The sequence below is a fragment of the Mercenaria mercenaria genome, unplaced genomic scaffold (genome assembly GCF_021730395.1).
Source record: "Mercenaria mercenaria strain notata unplaced genomic scaffold, MADL_Memer_1 contig_4811, whole genome shotgun sequence".
Classification (NCBI taxonomy): Eukaryota; Metazoa; Mollusca; class Bivalvia; order Venerida; family Veneridae; genus Mercenaria; species Mercenaria mercenaria.
Genome location: NW_026463069.1, coordinates 6093 through 31636, shown reverse-complemented (window position 1 = coordinate 31636; position 25544 = coordinate 6093). Strand labels below are relative to the sequence as shown.

At 36.9% G+C, this 25544-nt stretch overlaps 1 protein-coding gene across 1 annotated transcript in view; it reads left to right on the top strand.

Moving 5' to 3' along the window:
• Positions 1 to 25017, top strand: part of LOC128554188 (protein turtle-like) — a gene marked incomplete at its 5' end in the record, with an annotated part of 39774 nt that extends 14757 nt beyond the window's left edge. Inside the window, 2 exons of the mRNA XM_053535435.1 lie at positions 10076 to 10204; positions 24980 to 25017. Of these exons, the coding sequence (XP_053391410.1) occupies positions 10076 to 10204; positions 24980 to 25017 (167 nt within the window). The remainder of the gene's footprint in view (positions 1 to 10075; positions 10205 to 24979) is intronic.
• Positions 25018 to 25544: the final 527 nt, after the last annotated feature.

The following is a 25544-nucleotide window of genomic DNA, read 5'->3' as shown; positions in this document are numbered from 1 at the left end:
TGACTGAAATATTGTTGAAAAATGGCGTTAAACCCAAAACAAACAAAAAACAAAAAAACTTGTGTATTGTCATGATTTCCATTTTTAGGGAAGAGTACATAACTCTGTCAACTATTATTTGCTCACCTGTCACATAGTGACAAGGTGAGCTTTTGTGATCACCCTTCGTCCGTCGTTTGTGCGTCCGTGCGTCCGTCAACAATTTCTTGTCTGCACGATAGTGGTTTCATTTATGATTTTATTTAAACCAAACTTGCACACAACTTGTAACACCATAAGATCTTGGTTCCTTTCTGAAACTGGCCAGATCCCATTATGGGTTCAAGAGTTATGGCCCCTAAAAGGGCTAAATAAGCTATTTTGACCTTGTCTGCACAATAGCAGCTTTATTATCCCCCCGAACGTCGGAGGGATATAGTTTTGGCGTTGTCCGTCCTTCCGTCTTTCCGTCCGTCCTTCCGTCCGTCCGTCCCTCCGGAGCCTTATCTAGGAAATGGTTGGGAGTATTTATTTAAAACTTCATATACATGTTCACCACTATGAATTCTTGCGGCCCGTCAAGTTTCGGTCAGATTGCCCAAGTAACACAGAGTTATGGCCTTTAGAAGTTTCTAGTGTTAACTATATAGGGTGCTATAAATATGACAATTTCTGCATCGTAACTTTTGATATATTTGACCTAGAACTATGAAACTTAAACAGAATTTAGATCACCATAATGTGGTTGTGTACATGCAATTTCGTTCCGATTTGTTTGTAAATTAAGAGTTATTGCCCTTTAATTGTATAAAAATCCACATATTTGTACATAACAAACTTACCATTTGGTCGAATTTCATTAAATTTCTTTCATTCTTTTCCATGAACATTTGTTGTAAACATGTGAAGTTGTGTACCCACACCTGGTCACCCCCTTACCTTGATCACACCCCTCCCCCTCCCGATCCCCCGACCCCCCCACACACCACCACCACCACCAAAAAAAAATTATTCCTTATTTTAGACGTTTTTCAAACAAACTTCATATACATGTTCACCACTATGAGGTTATGGCACCCATGAAGTTTCAGACAGATTGCCCAAGTAACACCAGAGTTATGGCCCTTAGAAGTTTCTAGTGTCAACACTCTAGAGGTCACAATTTTGGCCCAATCTCAATGAAACTTGGTCAGAATGTTACTCTCAATAGAATCTTGGACAGATTGAATATTGGGTCATCCGGGGTCAAAAACTAGGTCACCAGGTCAGATCAAAGGAAAAGCTGGTTAACACTCCAGAGGTCACAATTTTGGCCCAATCTTAATGAAACTTGATCAGAATGTTACCCTCAATAAAATCTTGGGTGAGTTTGATATTGGGTCATCTGGGGTCAAAAACTAGGTCACTAGGTCAAATCAAAGGAAAAGCTTGTTAACACTCCAGAGGTCACAATTATGGCCCAATCTTAATGAAACTTGGTTAAAATGTAACCCTTAGTAAAATCTTGGATGAGTTCGATAATGGGTCATCTGGGGTCAAAAACTAGGTCACCAGTTCAAATCAAAGGAAAACCTTGTTAACACTGTAGAGGCCACATTTATGACTATATCTTCATGAAACTTGGTCAGAATGTTGACCTTTATGATCTTAAGTTCCAGTTTGAATCTGGGTCATGCAGGGTCAAAAACTACGTCACCAGGTCAAATCAAAGGAAAAGCTAGTTAACACTGTAGAGGCCACATTAGCCTGGGAAGCCGTTGATAATATTTGTGCTTTGTCAGAAGAAATCATGCCTAATACCTATGCATTACAGATCACTTAATTTGCTCAAAGCTCAAAAAGAATAGGGCCTAGAATAATGAACCCTTTTCATAAAATGTTTGTTGAGGCTATATCCCATTAAGACTGCAAACATTTGAATTATTGCCCCTTATTTGTGACTAATGTACCAGTGGGGGGCACACCCTGTGTCCTACAGACACATTCTAGTTTAACCAATCTTGCAATAGCCAGAATAGTGGATTTTTTGTTTGTGATGCTCAAAGCTCAAAAAGAATAGGGCCTAGAATAATGAACCCTTTTCATAAAATGTTTGTTGAGGCTATATCCCATTAAGACTGCAAACATTTGAATTATTGCCCCTTATTTGTGACTAATGTACCAGTGGGGGGCACACCCTGTGTCCTACAGACACATTCTAGTTTAACCAATCTTGCACACAACTTGTATCACCATAAGATCTTAAGATCTTAGTTCCTTCCTTGAACTTGCCAGATTCCATCATGGGTTCCAGAGTTATTGCTCCTGAAAGGATCACAAGTAGCTATTTTGACCTTGTCTGCACATTTTTTTTTCATTTTTTATTTGAATTTAATCAAACTTGCACAAAACTTGTGTCTCCATAAGATCTCGGTGCCTTTCTTGAAATGGCCAGATCCCATAATGGGTTCCAGAGTTATGTCCCCTGAAAGGGCCAAAATTAGTTGTTTTGACCTTGTCTGCACAATAGCAGCTTCATTTATGATTTGATTTTAACCAAACTTGCACACAACTTGTATTTCCACAAGATCTTGGCTCCTTTCTTGAACTGGTCAGCTTCCATTAGGGTTCCAGAGTTATGGCCCCAGACAGGGTCAGAATTAGCTATTTTGACCTTGTCTGCACAATAGCAGCTTCATTTATGATTTGAATTAATCAAACTTGCACTAAACTTGTGTCACCATAAGATCTTGGTTTCTTTTTTGAACCGACCAGATCCCATAATTGTTCCAGAGGTATGACCCCTGAAAGGGCGAAAATTAGCTACTTTGACCTTGTCTGCACAAAAGCAGCTTCATTTATGATTTAATTTTAACCAAAGTTGCACACATCTTGTATCACCATAAGATCTTGATTTCTTTTTATACGCCCGAAGGTACGTATTATGTGATCGACTCGGTGTCCGGTGTCCGTCTTGACTGTCTGTCTGTCTGTCTGTTAGTTTGCAATATCCCTTCCACTCTGTAACTCTAGAACCCCTTGAAGGATTTCAAAGAAAGGTCACACTTAGGGGTCAAAGGTCATTTGACTTTGTTTTGTGTGTATATTGCTCTGCATTTGCGTTGCATTGCAGTGCTCTTGTTTTTATTTGGCAGATCCACATTTTCACCTTGTGACGCGCCTAGCTCAAAAAGTATTTGATATAAATTAATGAAACCTTGCATGAGTCTTTATCATGATATGAACTTGTGCACCTACTATTTTTTGTCTGGCTCCGCCCCCTATTTTCTGAGTTATGGCCCCTGAAATAGTCAAAAATGCACATTTTCACCTTGTGACGCGCCTAGCTCAAAAAGTGTTTGATATAAATTGATGAAACCTTGCATGAGTCTTTTTATCATGATATGAACTTGCGCACCTCCTACTTTTCGTCTGGCTCTGCCCCCTATTTTCTGAGTTATGGCCCCTGAAATAGTCAAAAATGCACATTTTCACTTTGTGACGCACCTTGCTCAAAAAAGTATTTGATATAAATTCATGAAACCTTGCATTAGTCTTTATCATGATATGAACGTGCGCACCTCCTATTTTTATACGCCCAAAGGGACGTATTATGTTATGGTCCCGGTGTTCGTCTGTCCGTCCATCCGTCCGTTAGCAATTTCGTGTCCGCTCTGTTACTCTTGAACCCCTTGAAGGGTTTCAAAGAAACTTGACACAAATGTTCACTACACCAAGACGATGTGCAGAGCGCATGTTTTGGATGTGTCATTACAAGGTTAAGGTCACACTTAGGGGTCAAAGGTCATATGAGTGTGTTTCGTGTCCGCTCTGTAACTCTTGAACTGCTCGAAGGATTTCAAAGAAACTTGGCACAAATGTTCACCACACTGAGACGACATGCAGAGCGCTTGTTTCGGATGACTAGCTTCAAGGTCAAGGTCACACTTAGGAGTGAAAGGTCATATGAGTGTGTTTCGTTTCCGCTCTGTAACTCTTGAACTGCTTGAATGATTTCAAAGAAACTAGGCACAAATGTTCACCACACTGAGGCGACGTGCAGAGCGCATGTTTTGGATGACTCGCTTCAAGGTCAAGGTCACACTTAGGGGTCAGAGGTCATATATGACTTTGCTTTGTGTATATTGCTCTGCATTGCAGTGCTCTTGTTTTTATTTTGCAGATCCTTTTTTGTTCTCTAACAATAATTTTTGTTTTTGAATTACTTCGCTTTTTTGTTACTATAAATAGCTTATTTTGAAACTTTTTTATTATTGGCTGTAGGGAAAAACCGAGACCACTTTTCTGTGTACAACTTGGATGGTACATCCAATTTTTAGATGTATTTTGACATAACTTTACCTGGTAAGAATTTTTTTGTGGACTTAGAATTTTTTTTTTGGAATTTCTTCTTTTTTGTTGTTCCTGTCCTTTGGGCTTCAACAGTTAAGTTCTTTAAATTTTGCTCCCATCCTCTGCTGTAACCCTTCGGGCGTATATTGCCCCGCTTGCCGGCGCTCTTGTTTGTCTGGCTCCGCCCCCAATTTTCAAAGATATGGCCCCTGAAATAGTCAAAAATGCACATTTTCACCTTGTCCCTCGTCTAGCTCAAAAAGTATTTGATATAAATTGATGAAACCTTGCATGAGTCTTTATCATGATATGAACTCGCGCACCTTCTATTTTTCATATGGCTCCGCCCTCTATTTTCTGAGTTATGGCAAGGACACATCATGATAAATCACTAGGTCAAACATGTTTACACTGTTATGGTGTGTTTCTCGGGTGAGCGACCTAGGGCCATCTTGGCCCTCTTGTTCAATTGATCTTCATGAATTTTGGTCAGAATGATTGCCTTGATGAAATCTAGGTTGTGTTTGACTGTGGGTCATCTGGGGTCAAAAATAGGTCACTAGGTAAAATCAAAGAAAAACCTTGTGTTTGCGATAGAGGCTGTATTTTTCAACTGATTTTCATGAAATTTTGTCAGAATTATAGCCTTGATGAAATCTTGGTATAGTTCGAATATTGGTCATGTTTCTTCAAAAAGTAGCTCACTAGGTCAAATCAAGGAAAAAACGATTATGAAATCTAGGTAAACTTCGTATATGGGCAGTCTGTGGTGTTTCTCAGGTGAGCGACCTAGGGCCACCTAGGCCCTCTTGTTTTTCAGTTTGGGCAGATGGTTAAGGTCCTCTTCATATGAGCGACTTAGGCCCATTTGGGCTTCTTGTTCTGATAATACTGATTCGTCAAAAACACGGCCGCCAGGGGGCGTGGTAACTTTTCCCAATATGGATATAGTAGAAATTCAAAAAATCTTCTTGCCTGAAACTGCTAGACGGATTTTAAGATAAATTTACACAAAGGTCCTTGTGTGATCCTACACCAAGATTGTTCAAATCATTTACCTTTTTTTGTCATCCTGAGTATATGAATATGGTACCTGGTACATTGTTTTTGCAATTATTGGTATTTTATTTATGTTTTATGTTAGTAATGATTCTTAATAGTCTTTCTGTATGTTTAAACTCCTAGTCATTGTATACTGTGAAATCATTTAATTTCGTAGGCACGAAATTTCGTGGTTTTGCCCAAAACGGCTGTTTCGTGGGGACGTAAATTCATGGATTTTCAATTTTTGTAAAAACGAAATATATAATTTCCACAGGAATAGATCTACTAGTACTTCTGTCCTGACATGTGCAACCTACACGTGTCAAACAGCGCTACCATGCTTACCGAAATTGCAATCTGTGCCGCGGGAGATTAGCGAGTGTTCATGTGCCAATTAACGACCGCGTTATCTGTAATTATATGACCCCTAATTTGCAAAAATTTTTAAAACTGTGAAATATTCAATCAGAAAAGTCGTTGCCAATTTAAAAGTGTCAAAACCGTAGCACCTTGCACAATTAGCATTCATAATCGAAACAAATATACAAGCTGATCATTGATCATTTAATTGTGTTTTAAACAAGAACTAGTTATTGTACTGCAAATTAAAAGCAAACTACATGTATTATAGATTTAAATAATGTTGTTTTTATTCCGTAGTACAAGTATAACCCTAGTAATAGTTACTACATAAACTATTATTACCTGGTCCGGTTTTTATTTTTTTATTTTTTGTTTGGTTTTGCAAAATGAATGGCGCATCTGCATCTACTCGATAAAATTACAAGCTGTTGAATATGTGCATGTGTTATTTCCTGCCGAGAAATGTGTAACGTGAATTAAGTATCTATGCATCGGACACAAATCTAGCAGTTAGATTCTCTAATTTTATAGCTCCAAAGTCGTAGTATTTTACTACAAAAATAAAAGCTAGCGTATAAACATTGCATAGCGGGGCTGAAAAAAATCAAACAACAGCCGTATTATAGTGCGGTTGGCATGTGACGCTACTCAGTACGTCAGACTGCTATTTTTAGTATCTACTTTTACTTTGACAAGCATGTCATAAACAAACCACGAGTACATTTCTAAATAAAATAGTCGGTTTTGTTTCCACGCATGCCTTTGTTTATCGTTGATGGAGCCTTCATAAACTACACGAAAGTTGCAGATTAGTACTGCTGCATGCATACAACTACGGATCAGATCGAACGGGTATGGTGTCTTTCTTGGCGACTTTGCGTACAATTAAAATTATCGTGGGCACAATTTGTTCGTTGGGACTTAAATTCGTGGTTGAGCTCAACCACAAAATCCACGAAAATTAATCCCCCACGAATAATAATGATTTCACAGTATGTGATATTTGAAATTCTTAATTTGTGTTGTGCCATACCATGTATTTTATGAAATCAGTCAATCATTCTATTTTGATTTGTCAAAAAACATGGCTGCCGGGGGGTTGAGGGGGAGGGGGGCAGGATCTTGGTCACTTCTTCCTTGATGTATATAGTGAAAACTTGGAAAATCTTCTTACAAGTATAAAACTGTAAGCCCAATTTCAGAATACCGTATTTTGGTGTGTATAGTTCGCGGTAATGTATAGTCCGCATCTAATTTTTGCTCTGGAAATGGTCGGAAAATTTAAGTTCTAGCGTATTAGTCGCAGTTAAATTTCGGATTTTTCCCCCAGCAATATTTAATATTTACCGGCAAAAAAGTTAGGGCGGCGGCCATATTGATGCCGCGGACTGAATTATTTTATCAGAACCTGATTGGTAGAAATCGGACAGTGTTATTTTCGATCCCAGCAGTTTCGTACCAACAGTAGTATCGGTAACAGACTACATCAAAGAAAAGCGGCTTTTTGACACTAATTGGCAGCAGACAGTTTGCGTTTACATTCTGTAATTATGCAAGTTAAAGTGTGAATTGTTTGCACTAAAATTATAACACCTTTCCATGTCATGTAATTAACCACGTTCTTTTGATTCCGAGTAAAAGGATTAACAAAATATCTCTTTTTGGATTAGTAAAAAATTAAAAAATTATCTTTCAAGTTTTTTAATACGCTAAGAATTAGTATAAACAATGTTTGGAATGGAGGACGGATCTGTCCAGATTTTATCCAACCCGGAGTACATGTCAATGGCGTCCAGTAAAACGAAAGTAGAAACAAACGTAATTCAAACTGCAAAAACATCTTTGAATTAAAGTCATTCGTAATTTTAATCCTTTTTGTTCATTCGTAACAGATGCACGTAATTTTGCGAGAGCTACAGTCAGAAAATTGGCCAGAAAAAAATTCTGCTGGCAATGTTCTGTCGTATAGGTCGCAGGAACTTTTTCGGGCAGCAAAATGGGTAGAAAAAGTGCGACCTATACACACCAAAATACGGTAATTTCACAAAAATTGTCCTTGTGTGACTTTCTACAAATACTGTTAATATTTTTCTTCTCCGTCAAAAAACATGACCTTCAGAGGGCATGGTCACTTTTCATCAACAATTTCTTTCCAAAATCACTGAAACCTGCCCACTTAGTTGAATAGGGAGAGCGCAGATTTATGGATCGCGAGTTCGAGCCCTGGACAAGGCATTTGTACTCCGTGACAATTTGATTAAAGGCATTGTGTCTGAAATCATTCTTCCTCCACCTCTGATTCATGTGGGGAAGTTTGCAGTTACATGCGGAGAACAGGTTTGTACTGGTACAGAATCCAGGAACACTAGTTAGGTTAACTGCCTGTGGTTACATAACTGAAATACTGTTGAAAAACGGCGTTAAACTTAGGATTTTGATGAAACTTTACAGAAACCATCTCTTGGTTACTTACTTAATCCTCTTCATTCCGGTTGGAGCATAGGGCCTTCACCACAGCTCTCTACCTAGTTCGGTCCATAGCCCGGGCTTTGGCCTCTCCCCATGATAACTTCGTTTTTCGGAGCTCAGTATCCAGCGTTCTGCGCCAAGAATTTGTGGGCCTCCTTGTGCCTTGAGGATTCCAGTCCAGGGCTTGTCTTGCTATGTTGGGCTGGGCTCTACGCAGTGTGTGTCCGATCCATCGCCATTTCTTCTACAGTATGGAGTCAGTGACCGGTTGCTGTTGTGTTCTTGCCTAGAGTTCCTGGTTGGAGATGTTCTGCAAGATTTGTCTCAAGCAGTTGTTTATGAATACTTGCAGACTCTGGTCCAGGCGCTTCTCCAGGTTTCAGCACCGTAAATGAGGACTGTCTTCACGTTGGTGTTGAAGAGTCTGATCTTAGTTTTCAGGTGGATGTTTTGATTTTTCCACACTGGTCTCAGTGTTGCAAACGCGTGGCGGGCTTTTCCTATTCTGGCCTTGATGTCTTCCTCTGTACCCCCTGTCTTGCTGACAATGCTGCCCAGATATGTGAAGGTGTCAACATCTTCAATGGCTTGTCCTTCTATGTGGATGCCTTGCATGCTGCCTGGGTTGATCCTGGGGCATTTAGTTTTGTTGACGTTGACCTCTAGCCCTGTTGATCTGGCTACTTCTTGCAGTTTCTCGGTTTTCTGCTGTATGTGGGCACAGGTATGGGACAGGAGACCAATGTCATCAGCATAATCGAGGTCTTCCAGCTGTCTTTGTAGGGTCCACTGTATCCCTCTTGGTCTATCCAGTGTCTTCTTCATTACCCAGTCGATAACTATCGAGAAGATCTTTGGAGAGAGAAGGCAGCCTTGTCTGACACCGGAGCGCACTTGGAAGGGTTCAGAGAGATTGTAGATGACCTGGCAGAGGTTGTTGCTGTACAGGCTCCGAATTATGTTAACCATCTTGCTTGGGATGCCGTAGTGCATCAGTATCTTCCATATTGTGTCTCTGTCAATTGTGTCAAACGCCTTTTCTGGGTAGCCCTCTTTAAAAGTTGTTCAAGTAGTTCTGGTTCTTTGAACATATGGGTGTTTTTAGTTAAAAATAGTTTTTCAGTTATCAGACTTCAAAAATCTTCTTCTCTTGTGATATGATTAAGGGTTTGACTCTCTACCATAATTGTCCAAATTATTGCGCTGAGGTAAAAAATGGCCACACCTCTATGTGTAACATGTACTTACTATAGGCTTATATATAAGAAAATTTGAAAATCTTGTCTGAATCCATAATAGCTAGAGCCTTGATATTTGGCGTATGATATCAGCGTTTTGCTGTCTACTCTGTAGTTGTACCATTGTGTTATATAAACACACTAATGAAGCCTTGTAGTTGTAGACAGGTGAGCACTTAGGGTCAATGAGACATTTGTTTGTTTCTGAAAAATTAATTGTGGCAGTTCTGCTGAACTTGTTTTTGAAATTTGATGAGGCCTAACTATTTAAGTCTTATACGATGGTTGTGTTATTATTCCTGGTCCTGTGGAATCATGGAGTCCACTCAATGTTTCATTTTGGTAAAATTAATCTCTTCATCTAATGATTTTGATTTTGGCATGAGGAAGGTTGCACTTCTGATTACCTCTCAAGAACAGATCCACTCAAACAGAGCCTATATTATTTTGATGGTTTGTAATCTATAGTGTATTCTTAAAGATTTTATAACTGAAATATAGAACTTCTTTTGGACAGAATTTGTTCAAACTTGATTAGATGTAATAATGTTTTAATGATTTAATTATGTATCTTATCATCTTCCTGAATAGCAGTTATTTGTGGGAGGCACTATGTCCAGTTGACACACTACTAATTTTCTTCTTTTTAGAGGATGACAGGCCAGGTCGATCAGAAGCTGTAATTGGTGGTGCCGCAGGTGGAATTTCAGCACTATTCGTATTAGTACTAGTAATAGTTATTGTACTAGTACTTAAACGTAGAGGTGTTTTTACAAAAGGTACTTTGTTACTTTAGCTTGATGTTCCTTTATAGATCTGATGTCAATTTAATGTTAAAGGAAAGCGGCCTTTACATTACATACATAAGGGTGTTTTATTGACCTTAAGTATAAAATATAATAAATAAGGGTAGATTTCTCGGAAGCACAGAGCGCCAAAAACAGCCCCAGAGCCACGCATTTACATAGTAGGCCCACAACAAAAAGAAGCTGTAATGGAAAAATATTTCAGATGGGTTGCTTCGAACATCCAACAAGTACATATTAATATAAGCTAAATATTGATAAAGGGGAAGTAATTGGTAAGGGGCGAAATGGGGTCGGGGTGGGGGAGGAATCCAAAGGGGAAAGTTGAACAAGGACGAATATACAAGGGAATGCCATGCTCTTTAAAAAACAGTCGCACTACAACGTAAACCACAATAGCGCTTTTCCATGAACATTTATTATATACATGTGAAGTTGTGTTACCACACCTGGTCATCGCCTTGCCTTGGTCACCCCCCCCCCCCCCCACAAAAAAAAAAAAAAATCCTTATTTTAGATATTTTTCAAAAAAACTTCATATACATGTTAACCACTATTAGGTTATGCGGCCCCGTCAAGCTTCAGTCAGATTGCCAAAGTAACACTTGTTAACACTGTAGAGGCCACATTTATGACTGTATCTTCATAAAACTTAGAATGTTAATCTTGATGCTCTTAAGGTGAAGAAGGTGTAATTCAGCGACGTCTGGCGGAACGCCAAACGTTACGCTTCGCAATGTTGCATCATTACGTTCTATTAAGAAACAAAATGGCGTCGAGCGATGCAGGAGGGCGATACACTGGATGTTTTTTTTTGTTTTTTTTTCCTTTCATTCTCGGCTGGATAGTCTTGGTGGTTATAGGTGCCAAATAAAGACGAATAAAAACGAATAAATCTTTAAAAAAGACTACAGATTTTGAAATATACTACTAAACATTACAATAGCCATGCAAAATTCATTTGAAGTCAAAACATGTGCAGAAAAACGAATGATGTTTTTGTTTGTTTGTTTGTTTTTTCTTTCTTTTTTTTCTTCTTTTTTTTTTGTATTTTCTTTGGCTAACATGGGTGGTTATTTTGTCCTACTTTCGTGTTTATCGCTTTTCCGTAACCGGGGATCACGTGATTATAAAATTCATTCAAACGAATATCCCGTTTTAAGGTACTTCTGCCATCTTGAATTTAGAATGACCTTCATTTGAGGTGTGAAAATATAGTGAACCAAAGCTTTCAAATGCAGCTGTTCCGTAGCACAAAAACAGCTCAGTTTGCAAGACCTGAACTAAAAGTAGCTGTATAAAAAGTGATACTAAAATTTGGAAATAAACAAAGCAGATATTTTACCTGTGTTTTTCCAAATTTTTGGTTAGATTTATAAATCCTTTCAAAATACTTTATTAAAAATTCATGAATGGCAAAAGTTAGTTCAAAGTTTCAATTAGTGCATAGGAGAATTGTCTTACTGAATAGAACTTAACTTATTACAAAATCTGTTTTCAAATCTGACCACTTCATGTATTAAAACGAAAATACATTTGTACATATTGCTATTTTCAACATACATAAAAGTAGTGCAATGTGCGCACAATGATTTTTCTATGTATGGTGTACCAAACTGCCTAAAATTGTAAGAAAAGTCTCCGACTTAATGCGACCAAGATTTGGCAATGATCAAAAATTCGTTGAAAGGATTGTGCAAGTATAAGAAAGGTTTAATTTATTACAGTGGAATTTATGTACTTACACGCTGCTTATCTCAAGGAAAATTTGGAGCAAATGGAATTTTCGAAACTTCCTGCGGTAACTACCGAAATTACTTAACGTAACTTTCTCACACATACGTGATTTTATATTTATTAATTATAAAAACAATCGAAATATTTGCTTTATCACGATATATGCAAACATTATAGACAATCTTGAAACATTGGGCCACAGTATTTTGCATACTGGTCCGGGACAAGTTCGATGTGTATAGATGTTTCATGCGTCGTAAACTAACCAGTTTTGATCTATCGACTTTTTATACACTATGAGAATTTATGCAGCATGTTTTTAAAAATGCAGTGAGAATAAATCGCAGACAAAAATGTACTACAGCCAAATATGTTAGGAGGTAATACAATTTGTATACAATTGTAGATAACTACAAAACAAACAAAATGCAATCAGTTTTTCAGGCGAAAACCTGATGATTAAAACCAGAAATATCTCAAAAGTTACTTTTCTTCGTTAAACAATAATATTTTTTCACACTTTCATAGATATAAACTGATAATAAATGTGTATTGAAATTCCGGCATAGAAATGGACACTGACTTTATATTACTGCGGTGTTGACAGCGGAAGCAGCGGTCCAGACTGTCTACGAAACCAAGGATAACGGGTACAAACATAAGGATCAGTGTTCAGTATACACCTGAAAATAATAGACTTGCTATTTGCCGAGTGCACACTTGTTTTCTATAGTCGTTAATATAAAGTAGACTTTGAAATATGCGCACACATGCATAATCTCATAAGCACTTCTTTGATGTATGAACCACCTGCCCTCGGTAGCCTAGTGGTATCTAGCGTCCGCTTCGAGAGCGGGAGGTCGTGGGTTTGATCCCCGGCTGCGTCATACCAAAGACGTAAAAAATGGTACTAGTAGCTTCCTCGCTTGGCGCTCAGCATTAAGAGGATAGTGCTAGGACTGGTCAGTCTGGTGTCAGTATAATGTGACTAGGTGGGGTATCATGCCACGTGTCTACAGCGTGATATTCCAGTGAGGCAGCACTATAAAGTTGGGCATTGTGCTCACTGCTACAAGTAGACACCGTCGTTTATATGACTGAAAAATTATTGAAAAAGACGTTAAACCTGAACACACACACACACACACACACTTTAATGTATGTTCTCTGAAATTAACAAATAACTGGCTCAACTGAGACACCATACTTAAAAGTAAATTCAGTTTATTCACCACAAGGTTCAAAATGCACGGGAGTCTCGTGATAGTACATGCCTTTAATTTCACATGGTTAAAGTGTAAACAAATAGTTAAATTTGCTTCGTTTTATTTCTCACGGAAAAGATCGGACGGTTTTTGATATTGGAATAATTTTAGAACATATCTGCATTTAAAGTTGAAAGTTGATCGTTTTCTACAGGATGTAAAACTGAAACAAGTCAGCACTTTTACTTTTTCAGCAATGTCCCTCAGGTGAACTTTGACAAAGAGAAACCAGTTTTGTGTCATCCTGAAATGCGTTGTTCGGCTGAAACTTATAGTTCCCGGAAAAGTTCTAAAATGGTTTATTTTGGGGATTTTTGTTTTATTTATGTATTCAACACAATGTGCAATATTTCCAGTTTTTGAAAATGATTGAAATTGAACTTTATTTTAGAAAAAGTTCCGATCTTTCAATAATATTTTGCCGGCGGATGCTTACAAATTTTAAGTGAAACGCCTTTCTTGTCCAAAGGTGGTGTGTAAAGCGAAAAACTATCATTACACATTGCGTTTATTCTTTAAATGTAAAGGATCGGTAACAGATTAAGGAGATCGGGCAGTGCTAAACTATACAAAACGGATATCTCTAACCATGAATAAGGAGGCATATATATTTCAGTAAGGAAATCTGAGGTAAAAGAACAATCATATATTTAATTCCTTGAAATAAACATGGCGGCGAAATATTTTAGAAAAACTGTGCACGTGTTTTGCGCATTAGAATGTTTAACGACATTTTCTTGAAAAAGTAATGCTCGTGTGCACTATTTTGGCATTTCTTTGATTTGAAAATAAATATTTTATAGCAATTTAGGTTGCATACGATACCGAAATTTTGCACTAAAAATGTTCACTCATTTTCTTCCAAAGCACTGTGTAGATAGGGTTCAGCGTAGCTTTCATGCTCGCAAGTTTACCTACAGATATATCTTTTCAACTTTTATCATATATTTTTTGTGTCCTTGCATTTTGAAAGCTGTTTCGATGATTCTGATTTTTCACATGAATTTCTAATTTCAATTTGCGGAAGTACCTTAAGACGCACCACTTGCACAAAATAACTGTATTTTTTGTATTTCCTTGATGGTAATTATACTTGATTTGCATGAAAAATATGAGATATACATCATTTTTAGTTTCAAATTGACAGTGTCATATATAAGGTTTATATTCTTAAAACTATGCTGAAAAAAGATTGACTGAATACGTTTACGTATGAAGTTTTGAAAACACATTTATTTCGGAAGGGTCTAAATTGTGCCCCCCACCACCATGAAAACTTGTAGTATAGCTGTTTATTACCTGTATTATAAGAATGATTTTCATGAAGTTTTTCTGAGTTACAAAAATGTTGGATTCCCTATGTTTGTAAACATTATCGTTGGTGTTTGCATCTGTTCATAAATTATAGCCTCGTTTCGGAGCATTATTCCGGGGAAAAAAAACGAAGATGCGCGACGGGTTCGCAACCAGTCGGAAAACATACTTAAATGTGCAAGTCTTTTCTATATGATAATGGGTACACTTGAGAATTATGAAAGGCATGTCAAAATTCATATATATTTTGAAGACTGCTGATGTGTATAAATTTTATATATCAGTCAGACATTTTATATCATTGCTGTATAATTTACAACCATAGCAGTTATCAAACGCATTGTCATAATGAAAATGAAAAATTATGAAAAACTTTTGAGGTTTGTGTTTTGTTTTGTATTGTAGGTAGTAATGATTTACCAACAATTTAATTGTTATTGTTTCGGAACTCCCTAACGGTATCAACTTGCTCAACATCTATTACTGACAACATCTCTGTAGCAGGCTTGTTTAGATGCAGTAGTTCCAAAAAATAAATTATAGCAAAAGAAGTATTTGGCAGTCGCTCAGTCCCGAATATGTTACAACTTTACATGCTGCTATTATTCCTACATGGTTTCATGTCTCTATCATTTTTTAAAATAAATGTAACAAAAATCTTGAAGCACCTAATGAGATACATGCGACACAATTTTATGTATATTTTCGACTACGTCAAGGGCCATAACACCGGTCTGACTGTGTGAGATCAAATTAAAACATTATATACTCAAATGGAAATACTGATAACAATCCTGTGAGGTTTGATTACTCTGAGTCAATACTTTCTTAGATATGTCCGACACTATTTCGGACTGACGGACGGACGGGCATGGGGAACACTAATTGCCCCGACCAAAAATAACTTGCATAGGGCACATAAAAAGATATATTTCATATTGTTACATTCTCTATGCAAAGAAATCATTTTCCACCAGTTGCACCGTATATTATACTTAAAAACATATCTTCTTGAAATATGTCCTTACATTTCATGCGAAAAAAAAATGTACGACTTTCTTTTCACCACGGAATACAATGAAAATTCAGATTATTTCCGACCGAATATTTGTATATGTACATGTATATGCACTTGCTTAATTGTGTATCGTCTCGCAATTGTACAATCTAGGTAGGTAACTTGAAAATTACCACATATATTCACGTGATAAAGACAACTATGAAATAATTTATAATGATTTGGAAATACAAGAATGAAAGTATGTTTTAGAACATATTAGATTTTTTAAAACGGAATGACTAAATATCTATTTGAAAACAGCATACACAGTTTTAGTAATAAGACGTTTGCGTAACGTCAGAAAAAAGCGGGAAAATGCGCAACGTCAAACGCCGCCCATAGCGCCATTTGAGACTTTATCATTTTTTTGGACTTCATAGCTCGAAAACGAAGTCGGTAGTTAAGGACTTTTTTTCCGTTATTTTGCTGAGAAATGCCTTTAAAATAATTGTGTAAATTTTAAAAAAAATCTATGGACCAGTAAATGCATGCTCCCAATCTATACAAGAAACGTCATTTCCGTAGAGGTCAGATTTTGGAACAACACATGCTAAGATTTATGGCTACAACTTCATTAATCGGAAAGAGTCAGCCTCAAACTTATCACTTAACAAACTCACGTGCAGTCAGTGTCGCTGTGGGCTAACATTTGTCTGGTAGAAGTGTATTTCATTGATTTATCAAGTGATTTTCTTATGATTTTTTATGTTTGAAAAATGCACGAGAAAATGGGGGTAGGGTAAAATTTATGACAATACTGCGAAAACGAAGTCGGTGACCCCTGATTTTTATTTGCTCATTTTACAGCAAAATAAATTTATAAGATAATATTAGTTTTTAAAAAAATTCTGTGGACCAGTTTTTGTCCACTACTTAGTCATTCCGCACGAAAACAATAAATTCATAGAAAGATTTTGGCATGATTTTTGCATAAAATAAGCATTCCTTCAGCGAATAGTGGGAGTATGTATTTGAAAATTACATCACCATGTAGGTTTCGACTGGCATATTATATAAAACGGAAAAAAATACTTTTTAAATAAAATTAATGCCCCGAGACTAAATTAATCGCCATGAAAACAACAACGTCACAACTATTTCCGACTAGGCTTAAAGGTGAAATTTTGACGTCATTTGCGTGAAAAGTGTGCATTTGATCTTCCCAATAATTGTACATCGGGCGAAGATCAACTTTTGCTGTTATCTACGTATGTTATCTAGGATGTAACTTGTTTTTGAAAATACCGCTCATTACATCTTCTTCACCTTAAGGTCCAGTTTGAATCTGGGTCATGTAGGATCAAAAACTAGGTCACCAGGTCAAATCAAAGGAAAAGCTAGTTAACACTGTAGAGGCCACATTTATGACCATATCTTAATGAAACTTGATCAGAATGTTAATCTTGCTGATCTGTAGGTCACTTTATAATCTGGGTCAGGTTGGGTCAAAAACTAGGTCACAAGGTCAAATAGAAGGAAAAGCTTGTTAACACTAAAGACCACAGTTTTGACTGTATCTTCATGAAACTTAGTCAGAATTTTACCCTCAATAAAATCTTGGACGAGTTTGATATTTGATCATCTGGGGTTAAAAACTAGGTCACCAGGTCAAATCAAGGGAAAAGCTTGTAAACCCTCTAGAGGTCACAATTTTGGCCCAACCTTAATGAAACTTGGTCAGAATGTTACCCTTAATAAAATCTTATCAATATTTGGTCATCTTGGGTAAAAACTAGGTCACCAGGTGAAATCAAAGGAAAAGCTTGTTAACACTGTAGAGGCCATACTTTTGACTTTATCTTCATGAAACTTGGTCAGAATGTTAAGGTAGTTCTGCATGTTTGGATCGAATTTTTTTCTACAATGTAGAATTTGATTAAACTCTAATTTTTCAAAACTTCAGAATATACCTAGAATATTTAGCAAATAAAAATGATAGGATCGTGTGCTTGATTATTTGCTAGACTGATTTGAAATATTGGGACCTCACTTAATATTTCATAATGGGAGACTATGGGAAAATCATAACTTTCATAACATTTTCGCGAATAGAATTTTTTCTACAATGTAGATTTTCATAAAACTTCTCACAGTTGTAAATACACACATGGTCTATAATTTGGTGAAATAAAATGTACAGGTCCGTGTGCTTATTTTTGAGATATTTGACTATGATTAAAGGGAACTGGACTTATTACATTAATTTTAAGATATAATTTTGATTTTTTTCAACATGCCATATGTTTGATATCATATTTTGACTTAAGAAATATAGCAACAGTGTCACTGTAATAAATTTACTCATAGGTTTCGATTAATTCATAAATTGATTTTTATTTCCTTACGCCATATCCAGGCTTTAATCTACGTTTTCTGGGTAAATGACGCTAAGCCATCACTTCCGGTTTTTTAAACATGCAGAACTACCTTAATCTTGATTATCTCAAGGCCCAGTCTGAATCTTGGTCATGTAGGATCGTAAATTAGGTCACCAGGTCAAATTAAAGGAAAAGCTAATTATCACTGTAGAGGCAACATTATGATCATATCTTAATGAATCTTGCTCAGAATGTTAATCTTGATGATCTATAGGTCATGTTCAAATCCGGGTCAGGTGGGGTCAAAAACTAGGTCACTAGGTCAAATCGAAGGAAAAGCTTGTTAACACTAAAGACCATATTTATGATTGTACTTACATGAAACTTAGTCAGAATGTTAATCTTGATGATGATTAGGTGAAGCTTGAATTTGGGTCATGTGGGGTCAAAAACTAGGTTACTGGGTCAAATCAAAGGAAAAGCTAGTTTTACTTTTGAGGCCACATTTATGACCATATCTTAATGAAACTTGGTCAGAATGTTAATCTTTATATGATCTTTAGGTCGATAGGTCAGGTGAGCGATACAGGGCCTTCATGGCCCTCTTGTTATAATCAACATGTGAATTTTTGTTTCCTAACCCGCTCACGCACCCCTGTCCCTATTAATAAAATATATATTTGTTTTGGGTTTAACGCCATTTTTCAACAGTATTTCAGTCATGTAACGGCGGGGAAATATATATAGATATATTTAAATATATTTCCATTCCTTTTTAAAAAAAAATGTTCAAACCTTCAACATGTGAAGTTGTAACCGCACCAACCTTGCCCCTAGCCATGTTCAAGATATATTACTTGATTGTGTTCTCTTAAGGACATCTGTTCTTTTAAGTTCAGATGTACATGTTAAACAGCAACAATTGGTGCCAAACCACTCAAAGACAATATTTTGTTCCAGTTAAACTTCAAGCTCACATTTCAAATGCCCACCCGCTTAGCTCAGTAGGTAAGAGCGTTGGTCTACGGATCTCGGGGTCGCGAGTTAGATCCTCAGGCGGGGTATATGTTCTCCGTGACTATTTGATAAACGACATTGAAATCATTAGTCCTTCACCTCTGATTCATGTGGGGAAGTTGGCAGTAACTTGCGGAGAACAGGTTTGTACTGGTACAGAATCCAGTAATACTGGTTAGGTTAACTGCCGGCCGTTACATGACTGAAATACTGTTGAAAAACGGCGTTAAACCCAAAACAAACAAACAAACACATTTCAAATAACTGCATTTGATTTTAAAAGCTAAGCTTATTACAGTAAGCATATTCCATTCAAAATAATTTCTTTAGTCATGATCAACCTATCATACATTTATTATGTACACTTTAAACATTTAGAAATTGTTTTCTGCTAAATTGATTTTGACTAATGAAATTATTTGCTTCTTAGTAACATCCTAAACTTTTTTCCAGATATATTTTTTTGCCATTCCTCACCACAAACCCTTTCGGCGGGGGATACCAATTCATCGAATTTGCTTGTTGTTCCTGTTTTCAAATCGAATATTTAAGGCTGTAGTATTGTTTTTCTGACATTCATTGTTTTATTTTATTGCTATGAGAAATGTTTTACTATATCGTCTGTAAATGGGGATATTAACCTTCAAGGAGCCTCAATTGCACATGTGCACTGTAACTGGAATTCCCCAGCTGTTGACAATCTCAAGTGTAAAAATTACATCAAAGTAATATAAAACAACCGGAATATTCAAATAATAAATAGACTCCGTAATGCAAAGTTTCGCTGCTATGTAAAGGCAACACACTTCTAGATGATTTGATATTGTTACCCAGATGTTTTACGACAGCGTAAAGTCTATACAGCATGAAATGTAAAAGGTCCAGAAAACCTCTTGGATCCTGAAACTACTGGGAAACCAGTATGGTGTCCTAAATTCAAAAGTGAAAGGATGTTTGAAAAAAAATTAAAATGGCCAAAGTTACTCACAATGGCCGCCATTCATAAAAAATATGAAGAAAAGTAAGGATCAAACATACTCATTTGCTTTTTTTTAGCCAAATAATCTGTGTTTTAATCATTTTTTATGGAAACACCGATTACACACACTTTAATGAATAGATTTCAGCTGTTCATTGTTTTCTTTACTATATAATTACAGAAATTGAGTTACTTCCCTTTGCTGATGTTTCGCTGTTTATACCACAGGTAGCTCAATCTGTTTAAATTCTTTGCAGAATGTTAAAAATCGTAAAATATCGATAAGAATACTAGCCTGAACCCAAATGATAATACAAATTGTAGAAAAAGATATTATCGAAACGTTTTCTGATGGATACTGTAGAGAATACAACATAATATTCGGATTAAAGTAATTTGTGTGTGTTGTCATTTAGTTTGTTTCCACCATATAAATTGAAATCAGCACCTTTCCTTATACAAAAATGTATATTCCAAAGATGAATATAGACTGCTGTTCTACCATGTGGTAATATTTCCATAGAAATTATCATGTGTCAATTTATAATTTCAAAGATGTGGGAAATCAAAGTGGTCCCAAACCTTATCAAAGAATGATTGTGTCATTTAACTTCTGTAAAATATTTAGCAAAATATGAATATTCTTAATATAATCATAATGTATATGTTGCTTTTAGCATACAATTTAGATACTAGTTAATGCATACTTGAAAAGACATAAAATGATACTAATGCAAACTTCCAAATACAAAATGACTCCGGTTGAACATGGTGACTTTATCAAAGTCCACTCAAGCCCTAACCAAGGATGAAATTCAAACAGGGAATGTCGCATTCAAAACACATCATTTCAAAAATTGCCTTGATGTAAAAATGTTATATACAAAGGATAGATATATGAAAGAGTGTCCAACTTCAAGAAAAAATACCACCAAGAAATCTTCAGATCATAAGAAGTTCATATTGGCGGCTGAACTTCAAACAATATTCCCTTTTCAATGAGTTTTAAATGAGATTCAGACGGTTGCTCCGGTTGACATGCATGTAAGTTGAAGACTTTGGTACTTCTAATGAGACAGTGTACATTTTATATTTTGATCTTGTGTCCCTATTCTGCCCATAAAGTTAAAATGTCTATCATGTTGTAAATAAAAAGACTGAGGAAGATAGGGAAGAATTTTGTACTGTACTATTTCGCTGCTAGCCAAATGGGTCTCCTTCTATACAGGGGTAATTTGACTATGATCGGATGTCCTAGTTATAATGCGAGCTGCTGTGTTCTGTACATGTTGTTTGAGCAGTAAGGTTATATGAATATTCAACAATGCATTGCAATAGTCTAATGCGAGGTAGATAAGCAATTCGTAAAGATGTTGATTGCATCACATGTTAGGTACCGTCTTATCTGACTTATTATGTGCAATTAGTTTATACTAATTTGTTTTAGCTCGATTGTGATGAAAGCTTCAAAACGAGTACTGATGTCAAATCAGAGGTCATGGTCGTTACCTCAGTGGGACTCGAACCCATAACCCATGGATTAAGCGACCGACATTATGAGTAATAATGGATATACAGCCCTGCAAACAGAGTTGAAGTATTGTTATATATGTCCATCTGAAAAACTGCCTGTGATTCCTTGATTCCTCACACACAAAGCTGCAGTCACTGGCCTTCCTTGACATGTTAATATTGAACCTGGAATTATGCTTTGATATCAACATTATTATGCCCCCCTTCGAAGGAGGAGGGGTGTATTGTTTTGCAGATGTCGGTCGGTCAGTCTGTTGGTCGGTCGGTCGGAATGTAGACCAATCCGTTTCTGGATGATAACTCAAGAAGGCTTGGGCCTAGGATCATGAAAGTTGATAGGGAGGTTGGTCATCACCAGCAGATGACCCCTATTGATTTTGAGATCTGTTTGTCAAAGGTCAAGGTCACAGTGACCCTGAATAGTAAAACGGTTTCTGGATGATAACTCAAGAACACTTGGGCCTAGGATCATGAAAGTTGATAGGCAGGTTGGTCATGACCAGCAGATGACCCCTATTGATTTTAAGGTCAGTATGTCAAAGATCAAGGTCACAGTGACACTGAATAGTAAAACGGTTTCCGGATGATAACTCAAGAACACTTGGGCCTAGGATCATGATTTATTTATTTATTTATTTGGGTTTTACGGCGCACCAACACAGTTTAGGTTATATGGCGCCAAACAGGACTACAAATTTTGGTTCCACATCTCATTTACATCGAAATAAAAACATGAGGTATGGAATCAAAATTTGCACACCTGCTGGAATCACAGAGTTACTGCAAAACCAAGTGTTAAGACCCTATTAGTCGCCTCTTACGATCATGCAAGGGTAAGGCAGTGGTTCCAATTCTTTTCATACACAGATCGTCCCAGAACAACATGGGGCCTAGGATTATATAAGTTGATAGGTAGGTTGGTCATGACCAGCAGATGACCCCTATTGATTTTGAGGTCAGTATGTTAAAGGTCAAGATCACAGTGACCCTGAACAGTTAAACGGTTTCCAGATGATAACTCAAGAACGCTTAGGCCTAGGGTCACGAAAGTTGATAGGGAGGTTGGTCATGACCAGCAGATGACTCCTATTGATTTTGAGGTCAGTATGTCGACGGTCAAGGTCACAGTGACCAGGAACAGTAAAATGGTTTCCGGGCAATAACTCAAGAGTGCTTGGGCCTAGTGTCGGTTGGCCATGACCAGAGATGACCCCTATTGATTTTGAGGTCATTAGGTCAAATGTCAAGGTCACATTTGCCAGGAACAGTTAAACGGTTTCTGATCTTCTTGTCTAAAACCATAGGGCCTAGGGCTTTGATATTTGGTATGTAGCAAAATCTAGTGGTCCTCTACCAAGATTGTTCAGACTATTTCCCTGGGGTCAAATATGGCCCCACCCTGGGGGTCACATGGTTTATATAGACTTATATAGGAAACATTTTTGTAAAACCTCTTGTCCAAAACCACAGGGCCTAGGGCTTTGATATTTTATATATGATATCATCTAGTGGTCATCTGCTAAGATTGTTCAAATTATTCCCCTAGGGTCAAATATGGTTCCGCCCTGGGGGGTCACATGGTCTACGTAGACTTATATAGGGAAAAACTTGGAAAACCTTGTCCAAACCACAAAGACTATGGCTTTGATATTTTGTAATGTAGCATCATCTACTGGTTCTCTACCAAGTTTGTTCAAATTTTCCCTCTAGGGTCAAATATGGCCCCGCCCCAGGGGTCACATGGTTCATATAGACTTATATAGGGAAAAACTTAGAATCTTCATGTCCCTAACTTACATCATTCAAATTTAGACCACATGTATAGTTTTGAGTGGCAAGATGAATCTTGACATGAGTTGACCTTGATCTTGAGCTAGTGACCTACTTTCACATTTCTGTAGCTACAGCCTTCAAATTTGGACCACATGAATAGGTTTGTGTACTGAAACAAACTTTGACCTTGTTATTGACCTAGTGACCTACTTTCACATTTTTGAAGGTACAGGCTTCAAATTTGGACCACATGCATAGTTTTTTGTTCCAAAATAAAAATTGATCTTAATTTTGACCTAGTGACCTACTTTCACATTTCTCAACTTTCACATTACTGAAGGTACAGGCTTCAAATTTGGACCACTTGCATAGTTTTGTGTTCCGAAATAAAGTTTGACCTTGAATTTGACCTTGATTTTGACCTAGTGACCTACTTTCACATTTCTCAAGCTGCAGCCTTCAAATTTGAACCACATACATAGTTTTGTGTACCGAGCATATAATTTCTGTTCCTTGTGCAATTACTAAATGCATCAAGGGGGGCATTTCGTGTTCGACGAGCTCTTGTTATTTCTGTTTTATTGAGTTGAGCATGTCACAATACCTAATTGTACTTTTTATAGGCTTTAGGAAAGGTGTTGGTGAAGTAACAACAAAACATTCCATAGCTTCTGATTTTTGCACCAACAGTAAATATATGTAACTTTTGGGATTTAGTTTGTGATCTATAGGCACACTGTATTTCATCAAAATAGGTGTTGATAACTCCCCATCAATGCATACTATTTAATAGTGATTGCTTAGATAGATGACATTTAACCTTTCAAATGGTTTTATTACCAACGGCGGTGGTTCTAGTAGCTTATACATATAGTTTGGTCAAGAGGCTGAATAATGTCGTTGTGAAATTTCGTTAGGTCATTAGTGCATATACAGGTGAATATTTCAGTATGCAGACTGCAATTCCTCAAGGAGTTTGTTCTTTTCTAGTTCTTTTCAGGTGCTCTTACTGGATATCAACTGCCTCGGTAGCCTAGTGGTAGAGCGTCCACTTCGAGTGCAGGAGATCGTGGGTTCGATCCCCGGTCGCGTCATATGTAAAAAAGACGTAAAAATGGTACTAGTAGCTTCCTCGCTTGGCGCTCAGCATTAAGAGGGTAGTGCTAGGACTGGTCAACCCGGTGTCAGTATAATCTGACTGGGTGGGGTATCATGTCACGTGACTATGGCGTGATATTCCAGTGAGGCAGCACTATAAAAAGTTGGGAATTTTGCGAAGAGAGAGGCGAAGAAATTCACTGGACTCATTTATGTATTAACCAAAATATGATATAATACAGTGTGATTTCTGTTGCCATACCCAACTCTATTGAAATCAAGGCTATATTTGAGACTTGGTTTTATGTGGTAAAAAACTAGGTTGCCAAGTTCAGTCCTAGAAAAAACCTTGTTCGCAGCAGATCTTTTTGATAGTTGAGCAGAATGTTTGTCTTAGTGAAATCAGGATTAAGTTAAAAGTTGGGAATAAAAGACTATCTATAGGTCAAATCTTAAGAAAGCCTTTTTTACTTTCATGTAACTACATGTTTACCTGGTCTACATTGAAAATAGTAACAATGTTTGTCTAAATAGAATCTATTTCAAGTTCTGAACAAGGGTATTTGTTAACTTAGGTGAGCGATCCAGGGTCTTTATGGCCCTCTTGTTTCATTGAGCAGATTATTTGAAAAAAAATTCTGTTTACCTTTTTAGGCAAAGAAAACTCTCATGATGACAAGAATGATAGGTAAATTAATTTTTATTGAATATAGATTCATATCTGTTTAAGAATGCTTTGTAGCCAACCTAATACACTGGTAGTAAACGTACAATCCTATTGAGAATATGCTTAAAATGGGTTATGCGACTCAGGGTGCTTATGTTGCACATAATTTGGTTTTGCAGTAACTCTGTGATTCCAGCAGGTATGCAGATTTTGATTCCATACCTCATGTTTTTATTTCGATGTAAATGAGATGTGAAACCAAAGTTCGTAGTCCTGTTTGGCGCCATATAACCTATACTGTGTTGGTGCGCCGTAAAACCCAAATAAATGAATAAATTATGTTGCACATAAGGATGTACAATATCAAGGTAAGTGGGTTTTGTTTTTAGCTCACCTGTCACATAGTGACAGGGTGAGCTTTCGTGATCGCCCTTCGTCCGTCGTCCGTCCGTCCACAATTTCTTGTGAACAAGATAGAGACAACATTTTGCAAGCAATTTTTATTAAACTTGTACAAAACTTGTATTGGCATGATATCTCAGTTCCTTTCAA